General features: G+C 35.1%; 2 protein-coding genes across 2 annotated transcripts in view; both read right to left on the bottom strand.

The window, feature by feature from the left end:
• Positions 1–701, bottom strand: part of LOC112520474 (lysosomal Pro-X carboxypeptidase-like) — an 8,166-nt gene extending 7,465 nt beyond the window's left edge. Inside the window, exons 1-2 of the mRNA XM_025128897.1 lie at positions 306–701; positions 49–235 (exon numbers count right to left, since the gene is read on the bottom strand). Coding sequence (XP_024984665.1) covers positions 49–235; positions 306–701 — 583 coding nt within the window. The remainder of the gene's footprint in view (positions 1–48; positions 236–305) is intronic.
• A 2,375-nt stretch (positions 702–3,076) lies between these two features.
• LOC112520148 lies at positions 3,077–9,946 on the bottom strand. Its single transcript, XM_025128449.1, has 7 exons — positions 9,140–9,946; positions 8,195–8,313; positions 4,744–5,550; positions 4,386–4,662; positions 4,041–4,206; positions 3,661–3,766; positions 3,077–3,573 (listed from the first exon to the last, which is right to left on the bottom strand). The coding sequence occupies exons 1-7, from the start codon at positions 9,944–9,946 to the stop codon at positions 3,489–3,491; spliced, it is 2,367 nt and encodes a 788-aa protein (XP_024984217.1). The 3' UTR covers positions 3,077–3,488.
• Positions 9,947–11,738: the final 1,792 nt, after the last annotated feature.

Raw genomic sequence — 11,738 nt, 5'->3', positions numbered from 1 at the left:
TATATATATATATATATATATATATATATATATATTAACAAAACTTACTTCCACCATATGATGCTCCGACAGCTATGACCGGACAATTTTGTGCTGACATATCCTTCTTGACATCGACGATTATTTGAGCATAATCTGCCAAGGCTTGCTCCGAGCTAAAGAACCCAAGAGTGTTCCCATTTTTGTATGCTTCCTCTTTCGACCCAAACGGCATCGAAGTCCCGTAATACCGATGCTGAACGTACAAATCATTAATACGTAAATACATTTATATACACGTAATTTAACCGCATAAACTAACATACCTCGATATAAACCAAAAGAGCGTTAAACCGCGAAGCAAGCACCCGCACAAACCCAATGTATTTTACATCTCCCATGATGTCCGTCTCCTCCCCCGTATAGAGAAAGATGGGGGAATTATTGGTCGGGCCACCCCAATATCTACGGTTCACGACATAACGTTGTTGAAAAGTCGTGTAACTTTCCGTCTTAAAATTGAAATGATCCAACGTTTGCGTGTAGTTGTAAACCTCATACTCTTCCGAGTTATGGGTACCTTGGATGTCAGCCGTTTTTGGCGTAAACCTGTTTCTAACACCTAACTTGGTTGTTCGGAAATGTTTTCCAGACACGCAAGTTAGTGTTGTTAGTACAAGTAAAAACGACTTCAAAAAGGGAAAATGATGTAGTTGTGCCATTGTAACCGTAATTTTTAATTAGGTACAAAATTCCGTTAGGCTCGTACTCGACCTAAATAGTCGGAGATTTGTGATGGTTTTTGTAAATAGTCATCCCTAAAAACGAAGTTTTGGACTAGTATAACCGTCTTTATTTGTATTTTAGTAACTTAGTATATCGTGTTATTTATAATGGACAATAATATTGGTTTGAATTCAAACAAGAATATAGACGGCATATAAACATCTGAATTTTTATGCATTAAATATATGTACATTATATGAATGGTTCAAATGGTACTTTCAGTTGGCCCGCTTTGGAATAACATCGGTGATCTAAATATCGATCATAATGTAAGCTAAACCACAAAGGCGAACGTCAAAAGTCCCGATCTTGTGGGAAAAAAATCAGTAACATACAAATTTGTCTGACATACAACTTTTTTAATATCATTATCTGATTGAATATTTATTATTTTATATATGACATATACAAATTTGTCCCATTATGTGACGTCTTGAAAAAAAGTCGCGTCTTCGCTGTGGCGTGGAAAAACTTGAGTCTTGACCTCGTCGTCACGTCATGCCTCATGCTAAACCTTTGATTTTAAAACATTATTACAAGCAAATCGTATGAAAACCGAAAATAATAAGTATCCAGTGGAATTTTCCAAATTCAATGTTTGAGGGATTTTATTGAAATCTTGGAATTTAAATTTGTCCTTTACACTAAACACGTGATTGAAATAAAATAAAATCCACAATCTAATTAAATCTGGCAAACCAAACAAAGTTTTGACGGTTGCTGAATGATTAAGTGGTCAGAATGATTAAGAGGCTATCATGATACAGTGCAAAATGAAATATAATTGTCTGGTAATTGTTTACAATAAAATTATGGCGCTTAATGGTTAAAGGAGTTTTATGATACAAAATCATTTAAAGGGTTTTATAACCATTAAGAGAGACTTTTTTTTATCAAACAAGATTCACCTCTTAACAATTCAAATGCTACCTTTTAATGAAACTATTAATAAATAAAGAGACAACGAATAAAAACTCTTGATTTGTGTTATTAAAAGGTGTTTTTTGAGGTGAAACAAAAATTGAGACGGCAAAAGGACCGTTTTGAAATCGAATGATTTGAAATTGAACGGTCGTTTCAATTAAATATTCGTTTATTACAAAATGAGATCAACTCATTGGCCGACTAACAAATATTATATGCAAATTTCATGTTTGTTTTATTTTTCTTTTTTTAAGAAATATGCAAATTTGATGTTATTTTACGTAAATGAATGATTTTATATAAGTTTTGTTTTTTTAAATATAAATAGATTTTCAGAGGTTTATTAACCCCTGTTTATAAGGTGGATAAGAGTAAATTTTCAAGCAGCTCTAATTTTAATATATTGGAGATGTTTGGAATTGCTTATAAAAACAACTTATTGATTTATTTCAGTATGACACTGGTAATGAACATTTTTAAATGTTTTGATAAACATTTATTTTGATGTCAAACCGGTAATAAGAAGTTTTTGAAAAAATTAAATCATTCTAACTTATAATAAATTGATATAGACTTTTATAGAAAAACATAAGTTGTTTTAAATAAGCAATCTCAAACATCCCCATTGTAAATAAGATGTTTTGAGCAATATTTACGAGTAAATTACAAATTTAGTCATAAAATCAAAATAAATACCAAGACGGGACTTGTGGTTTACACGTGTGCACTCTTTGAGTCTCTCCTTCTAATCAAATCTATTAACTCAGTGGTTCATCTTTATAAACTAAAAATAGATTTTGGTATAAAAAAATCATCAAATGCTTATATAAGAAATAAAGATGCTTCTATATAAATGTTATGTGCTCTCTCTACCTCCTACTAAAAGGATTTTAATTTGATATTTATCCATCTATAATCACTGCAAAATATATCAAACAAATATTGCACCGTTTTTATCAACACTTGGGAAAATATGGGTCGTTATGCATTTTAATCCATAAGAGTTAAAGTCAAAAAGGAGAATCAACAAAATTGTTTTTAGAGTAGATTACTTTTTTCGTCCTTGTAATTTGTTAAAAATTGGGATCTTCTTCCTAGTAGTCTAGAAATTGAGGTTTTTGTCGGTATTGTTTGTAAATCATCTGTTATTTTCGTTCTTATGATTTATAATTTATTGTTGTTTTGATCTTTGTGATTTACAATTCTTTACTGTTTTGATCCCTTATACTTAAATACGATGACTCCGGACTATCTGTAGAGCAGGTGGTCACCCTATGATTAATCAGCTCACATAACAAGTTAGATATCTAGGTTAATCAAATATTCACAACAATTTTTTTTTTCTGACTTCCACACAAAAACTTGATTTATTAGATGTTGTAAAAAACTAAAAAAGTATAATGATTTATTGTATCATCTCCCAGTAAGCGTAAGAGGTTAAAAACAAATCTCAATCCCAATCCCAAACCCAAACCCAAACCCAAAACAAATATGTTATTAGTAACTTAATCTACCTATTGGTCTGGACTTGTCATCAATGTTGTGCTACCATCTTCATGACCTTTGCCAATTTCAGCATTTTGCCATCAAACAAAGCAATCAGCTTCAGCAATTACCAAAATAACCTGTTACGCGATTATACAATCGATGGAACGGGAAACAATGGAATCCGTCCAAGGGTGGTAATGAGATTTACCTGACGAGAAAGATACTGTTATCTTTATTATTCCAAGTGTTAATTCCCGGGATCTATTATTTCATCCTAGAGTGTTAAATATGCATTTTGTGTTCACCTCCGCTTACGGGTGCCTTACACTTCCCTTTAGCTTCGACCAATTTATTTTCTCGGCACATTTTGAGCATATATACATGTGCGCAGATGACCTGGATGGAAAATAAGAATCAAGGTGAAGTTGATATGAATGAATAACTTGGTGGTTGGATGTTAAATCATTTAGAGTTTGTTGTTACTTGTTGGGTGGAGAATCAAAACCATCGTTACAGCATACGAAGCAAACTCCTCTTTTTCCATGACTTGATTCACCGTCAAAATTCTGTATACCATCTTCACGCGTACCTGCATCATATAAGAGACGTCTTAGGCAGTGAACCAGATTTAAATGAAAACTACGTACTTACTATATGTTGGTCTGTTCCACAAAAATGTACACATTTTAGGAGCTATTTGGTCCCTTTTTTAATTGTCTTATAGAAACCAAATTGGAAATGTGGTTTTTCTTTTAGAATGGACAAGATAGAAAAGTTGTGTCTAATTCTCGAGAGCAAGATTTGAATAAAAATTTGAGAAATAAAATAAAAAGCAAGTAAAACTACAACGACGCGAGACAGACCTCCTGAATTTGATGATCGATTCAGAGCTGAATAAACCTCTTGCTGCATGGACCGTTGCAACTCAAGTTGCATACCCATGCAGGCCTCCAGCATCCTCTGCATGTCATTCATCCTTTGCTGAAGCATATCCATATCAATCCTTAATCCATTGATGATATCCCGTCCCTGCAACAGAAGAACCATCAACAGCGTTCTTCCTTTAGGGAATGCATGTGAATACGAATAAAGTAAACAAGGTTCATGCTGCCACTCAAATCTGTTGTTTCACTGTTTGTCATCGAGGAAACAAGAAGAGAGAGGAAAGATAATTTTGTATCGGGTTTCAGTGAGAAGAGAAGACTCACAGTTCCAAAGTGCTGATTGATATCAGGGAATTGCCTATCAGCTGCACCTTGCAAATCATTGTTACTTTCTGTTTGGGGGATGACTGACGCTGAAAGATGAGCCTCTATGCCACCTGGATTCTCGTCTAGACTCTGTTGTTCCTGATTTTGCTGTTCTCTGCCTAGACTCCATTCATTTTCCGAATCAAATGCCTGATCTTGTCTATCCACATATGATTGCAACAACTGGTTCAGTCTTGCACCGAAATCACTTTGAAGAAGATTAGAGACTCTTCTCCTACATATGAATGAATTTCTGAATTAGCTTTGATCATGTGAATAATGGAAGTGAGTGGTTAGTAATGATTAAATAAACTACCTGCTTGTAAGTTCTCCGAGTTCAAATCTGCTGCCATTATCATCATCGGACAAATAGAATGCATAACTCCCACCAACCGGAGCAGCTTCCTGATAGGAATTTCCAACAAACCAACTTTCTGTGGAATCCTCTAGAGTATTGTCATACCATTCTTCATGTAATTCTTGGAAATCACTCCCTACTGTTTCCTGATACCATCCATCTTCATTGTCATTTAAATTGACATCTGAGTCAATACGAGTTAAATGATGCCATCCACCCTCATCATCATCTTCTGTAGATGATTCCTTCCACTCTTCTGCCTGTGTGGAAACTTCTTGCCAATTGAAGCTATCTGTGCTGGTCTGTAAAGGATGCAAACACACAGGTGCCTCGTGTATTTCCAATTCCTCCACATTGGACTGACCAAGCATTACTTCGTCTACTTCTGGCAGAGGGCCGTGTGCTATGCATTCAGTGCCCAATGTTCCTCGTGACAGTTCAGAGTGGTAAATATTTTGATTTGTTTCTACTGAACCATCATGATCCTGGCTTCTCGTTTCAGTGAGCGGTAGTTCCTCACTTTCCTCGTATTGCAGAATGTTTTCATGCCTTTCTCCTACTGAAGTGGCAAATTCTTGTGGATTGCAGGCTTCCCAGCCACTTGCCAAATTAGTTGTTTCAAATTCCTCACCAATTTCATCTGGTATCTCCTGAACAATTTCATCAGCTTGTTCAATCATGTCATTGTCAGACGAGGTGTCAGAGTCAGACGGGGCGCCATCTGGAGCATGGTCATGGTTATTCAATCTGGAGAGGAACCCTTTCCTGCTTCAAGTAATGGTTGGTTGTGTTTAGTATATAATCCCATTAATAAAAGAAAAAAGATTGAGAATTGTAGAGTTAAAAGAATATACTAAGATAATGCGGACAACTATAAACTTGGCAGTTGACATGCCATGATCTGGAAAGTTCAGATCCATGAAAACCAGAGCTATGATTTGTGACCGTTGTTGCAACTAAAAAAACATATTAATAAAGTCAAAGTTTCAAACGTGCTATTTCACTGTTCCTTGTTAAGGGTAATGTGTTGTAGACTGGTGTCGTTTGATTGAATTCAAATTGAAATTACAAAGAAAGTAATACTCCTATGGCTTTCGAGAGGCCAAGGTCTCTCCAGAGCCTAAGCTCGATTTACAATCACTCAAAAACCGAATGCCTAACAGAAAACGCTCCCACCAACAAATAATGGATCCCGCTCCTTATTCCAAAAGGGCAAACCCCAAAATGTCCTTATAATTATACCCACCAACTACTAACAAAATAAAGGATTCCCCCTAATTAACCCCTCTCTTATACGTGAAATGTATAGGAGGTTTACCATAATGTATATGAATTCTTTTGTATTTTTAACGCCATTTCTCTTCGATTTGCATTGTTTCTTTTACAGCTTACCACACTATAATCAAACTTTTCAAAAACAAGAAGTTATAGTTATAACTACTTATATCTCCTTAAAAGATATTTGATATAAATTTAAATACCGTATACTTGTATTATACTACTACCAAAAACCCTTCCATCATCCCACCATTCCCCTTGTTGTCCCCCCTGGGCGCTCTGCTGCCCTTCTCCAACCTCGTTGTCCCCATGCCAACCTGGCCTGCTACTATTTGTTTGATAATTTTTTAATTTAATTTGAATTGAAGGACATCAGGAATTTGTATTTTGTGCATTGGCTACAGGTGTAAAAGTTAATGCATTTATAACTTGTATCATACTACCATCCATAACCCTTCCATCACCACCACCATCTCTCACTGCGTCACCGGCCCTGCCCGCGTCATTGTTCCCTCCCCCTCCCTGTTTTTGTTCAAAAATTTTGTTTTTATATTTTTGACCACCAAACAAATATAAATCGGAGATATATTTTCGCCAACATTTGCCATTTCAGCTGGACTGGGTGGTTGTTTTGCACTTTTCATAATTTAACCGCCTAAATACGGCTTACAAATGTTCGATAACCTGCATAAACATTTTCCTGGAAAATACATGGTATTAACAATGGCAAAACCTACATTTTGTCCATTACAGTTTTATGACTTTAACAAATGAGTCATTATGGTATTGTTTTATTAGTTTGTTGACTATGTTAACATTTCCTTATAATTTAGCGATTGCCGTTACAATCGATTAAATTATCAAACAAAGATAATGACAGATCTCCAACTTAGCACTCCATGTGCATCATGGTTTTTCAAAGAATGAAAAGTTGAAAACCTACATTTTTTGTCAAACACTGCCTTTTAATTTAACTATGGCCCCTGTCAATTACAAGTTGTAAAACTGTATCTTCGGTGGGTGGATTATACACATAAGGACATTGTTGTCACTTCTATAGAAACAGCACAAATCATGATTTTGCTACAAGCTCATGATCCTCACTGCAGTCTCTAACGGTTCACAGTGCTTGAAATCGCATACAAAAACTGCGAGAAAAAAAAATTAAACTGTACGCAGCAATGCTGAGGTGATCTTGAATGCCCACAAAAGTAAAATAGCAGAAGTACTTAATTATGTTTACTCAGGCAGTCTTCTTAATGGTTTCCAATCCAAAGCACAATACATTTATTTGACATCACTAATGGATACGCTGTGGCAATTCATCAAAGAAGATTCGCATTGCAAAAATGCTACCGATGCCTTGTCAGCAGGTTATGAACAAAGGCTTGAAAGTTCATACTTAACTTAGAAATCTACCAGAACACATTAGAGTCATCTTCAAAAGACAATGAAGAAAGTACAAAGCACTTTAGAATTCTGTGAATAGGTAGGAGGTATATCCATTTATACTTATTTCTTACATAATTTTGACCTAATTATGCAAGTTCATTCTGCTGTATGCTTTTCCTTCTTATTTGTTGGTATTAATTTTGACACTGGAATATACTGTGCTTCTCGTGCACTTTGTATAGAGAGATTCTTCACTCTTTCGATGTATCTTCAGGATTGTGCTATCACATGCGCCTGTAATTCAATTTTTGTAATCCCTTATATTAAATAAAAACATTTCAGGGCTAGGGTTCAAAAGCGACCAACTATAATCGTAGTGTCTTCAGAACAGAAGGGTGGCCTTATCTAAATTGAAGTACATTACAAAATCCATTAGGCAAATACTTCACTAATACATGTATGGTCATAAAAAACCAAAATTAAACCAACTATATTAGGCAAATACTTCACTAATACATGTTATGGCCTTATCTAAATTGAAGTTACTAAGAAACTTCCAGGCAATGTGCACCGCCAAACAGTCTAATCCCTGACATCTAGCACTTAATCATAGTAGAAGAGTGACTGCATGAATAGTGAATCTAAACGAACTAGTCTGACAAAGACAAATGGAGAATGTTCTTCACACCTCAGGTAGATATGCAAACAAAAACCGAGGAAAGAAAGGAACAAAATGTACCTTATATCAGATACAGCTTGTGTTTGCCTCAATAACCCCAACTCATTTGCTGCAACGGAAGTCTGTTTTTCACCTTCTACAAATCTTTGATTCCGCAAAAATCTACCTTTGAGTGAGGACTACAAAAGAATTATAGCATTAGTGAAACAAACATACAATAGTAATGCACATTCTAAACTAAGCAAAATAATAGCTCGGTTGGCAAAGGGGCGGGATGACTTTGCCCAAATACAAATTTGAAACAATGAGGATGAAACTAAGCAAATGTTTGCCCAATTACAGTCTAATCGAAATAAATGTTTGAACCTACGAGGATAAAATGCAATAAATGAAAAGCAACTCGCTTTCCCTGCAAAAGTATTGCTTTGCACCTCACTCTTTATGTCCTTGAAAGTGTCCTAGACAAAAAGTAAACATATCATCTCCACATATACCATCTTGATACTTGTGCTATAGAACCTATAAGAAGCACACAACTCTTTCATTACAGAATACTACTCTCTCCATTCTGCAATTAGAGTCAATTTCCAAAATTTGCACACTAAGCATGCTTGTAACTTGTGAGTATGAGTAGTTGGCATGAGAGCACCAGAATGAATTCTTTTTGCTAATAAAATGTACTCTAGTTGTGGAAATTTGTATGAAAAAAGCATACAGGATGAAGCATCCTAAGGATGTTTAATTAACAGAATTTTAGCATGTAATAATGCCTAAACAAGGAATTCCGATTTTGATAAGAATGTTGCTGTCACATGTCAGCAGACAGCAATGCACAATCTAAGTAATAGGTATCAATATTACACAGAGCAAACTACAGTAAAGCATTATCATCATTTTCTCATTGATGGAGCTCATGATTGGTGATGATAGGTTTAAATAGCAACAACTGTTACAAAAAACCCACATAATGGTGCAGTTGCACTATGGATGTTCTAAGGAGCTCACCTGAATGCGGTGGCGATGAGCAAAATTTGATACAAATCTATTCTCCAACAAACTCTCAAGCTCCGTCTCCCTTTCCCTCTCAAACTTCGTTAACAAGTCAAGAAGAGCCTGTCTGCCATATATCCTTCGGATAGGCCTTCGTGCACCAACCCCACAATCTACTGATCCATCTTGAACTCGTCTGATGTGCGAACCAATTTCTGTAGCTGGCTCTTCTAAACCAGTTCGACAACCATCTCCTTGCTGAGTGCTCAATTCTATCTGGTCCCTCACTACCCTCACCCTCTTGCATTCATTCTCCCCAAGCCATTGTGACCTTGAGCAATTGTTTATGTGCGAGTTATACGATGTATGGCCCCCAAAGCTTTTGCTTCCCCACTCATGGAAAATCTTCCTCACACGCTCCTTTTCTGGGACATCAAAAGGAGACTGTTGCAAACTCAGTCTGTTGTTATCCTCTTGTCTGTTATGAAGCACTACTTGATTTTGGTTTTGGTTTTGGTTTTGATTTTGAGGACACTCATTTTCGATTTCATTGGCATCCCTTGATGTGTCTTCACTTTCCATGCTTTCACCTCCCAAAGAAGACGAGCATCGACTTTCATTACCAGTCTGCATGCCACTCATTTGCTTCCTTCCATTCTCTCCAACTCTGCCCTCACTTTCAAGATCCCTCCACATTTTCCTGATGGAGGATGTGTGGGTGGTTGACCTCTCTTTGTTACCACACCTCCTTGATGCTGGAGAATGATTTTCACCAATATATGAATCCTGCAATGAAGCCTTATGTAATCCAGCAGTTGCCATTTCTTCACTTTTACCCACAAGGATTCTTAATTATTGTGCTGATCTCTGAGTCCAATAAGAAGCCTACTTGTTCCCAATGCTTTCATTCTTCAAAATTCCAGGATCACTACAATTCACCAGGACTACTACTCTAGTAGTAAGATTTAAGTTAGTTACATGAACTACATTAATCCAAATTTATAGCAACATTATTGCATTAATTTTGCAATTATAGAAAGTGATTTTGGTAATTTGAAAAGGCGGCAGTGCTAGTTATTTATTAACACAAATACTTAAACAATTTTGCATCAAAAAACGTCTCTGGACCTAAGAGCTGTAATTTGATTATGAAAACTCTGCACACTATTATCTTACGATTCATAAACATAAAAGAATTGAATTAACATGTTCGATTTCAGAATATCATTAAAGAGAGCTAACATTTCTCAGAATTTTGATGTATAAGCCAAAATTAATTCATATGTTCCATCTAAGTAGATTCGACATAAAATACAGAACAAAAAAGGGAAAGATACATCTTACAAAACAATATAAATCAAGAAGATATGCACCAATTGAAATAGATAAATTCATCAAAATTAATAAATGGACCTGTGAAATGCTCTTTTCTTTCCTTCTTTACATCTCCAAATTCTTCAGTAACATGAGCCAATTCAAAGAGCCTAATCATATAATAAACAAAATATGATCCGAATGAAATAAATAAGTTCACAAGAATATCAATATCATTCTGTCTATTTCAACACATAAAAACAAAAAACATATTACATTCAATAACAAATCAAAATATGAACCGATTGAAATAAATAAATTCATCAAAAAACATATTGCAAACAATAATAAATCAAAAAATATGAACCGATTGAAGACCTGTGAATGCAATGTTCTTCACTTGTTTACGCCTCCATATTCTTCAGTAACATGAACAAAATCAAAGAGCCTAATCATTAAATGAACAAAATATGATTCGATTGAGATAAATAAGTTCATAAAAGATGTATATTAACCTGTCATGTGCTATGTTCTTTATACGCCTCCATATTCTTCAGTAACATGACGGAAATTAAAGAGCGCAATCATAGAATCAACAAAGTATGAACCGACTGAAATAAATAAGTTGATAAAAACATGAAATGATCTGTTGATTACCTCTTTACGCCTCCAAATTCTTCAGTAACATGAATGAGAATTAAACAACCCTGTCGATAGTAGGTATTAGTCACACCAGCAAATAAAGAGAGAGAATGTGTGTGTGTGTGTGTGTGTGAGAGAGAGAGAGAGAGAGAGAGAGAGAGAGAGAGGAGACCACGTTTCTCTTGAAGTCGCATAAATTGTGCCTTAACTGCAACGTCTATTTTTGAAGGTGGAAGAAGAAGGGGGATACATGTGAAAAGACTATTCTGTCCTCCTTCAATTTTAGGGAAAGTGCCTTTTTTACTTGCTTCCCTGCAAGGAACTTGTAGGAATCTTGAATTCAACGGTAAGTCTGAGAAAGACAACGCGACGGGTCCCTGGGGAAGATAAATACGATGTCGTATAATTCACTTTTTTTAATAACCATTTTAGCTAAATCTAATACTATATAATAAAACATTTAACAAAAGCTTTTAGAAACCTTTTTTTATGCATGAATTACTATTTATTGATGTATATTATTTAAAATTCATGATTACAAATAAATCATGCATAAGTACAACTTATTAAAGCTTTATGTTTGAATTCGTATAACTAACTGTAATAAACATAGTCAAATACAAGATAAATATTTCATTTTAAATATAAAAAATCTAAA

Source organism: Cynara cardunculus (genome assembly GCF_001531365.2).
Source record: "Cynara cardunculus var. scolymus isolate 2C chromosome LG 10, CcrdV1, whole genome shotgun sequence".
Lineage (NCBI taxonomy): Eukaryota > Viridiplantae > Streptophyta > Magnoliopsida > Asterales > Asteraceae > Cynara > Cynara cardunculus.
The sequence above is the reverse complement of the archived record's forward strand: the minus strand, read 5'-3'. Positions and strand labels throughout refer to the sequence as shown.

Excerpts from the sequence above, each read along its gene's own strand:
- LOC112520148 (XM_025128449.1), bottom strand. The coding sequence starts at position 9,946 with ATGGCAACTGCTGGATTACATAAGGCTTCATTGCAGGATTCATATATT. Across the intron at positions 4,207-4,385 it reads TCAATCAGCACTTTGGAACT|GGACGGGATATCATCAATGG; the intron begins GTGAGTCTTCTC and ends CTTCTGTTGCAG. Across the intron at positions 3,767-4,040 it reads TCGATCATCAAATTCAGGAG|GTACGCGTGAAGATGGTATA; the intron begins GTCTGTCTCGCG and ends TATATGATGCAG.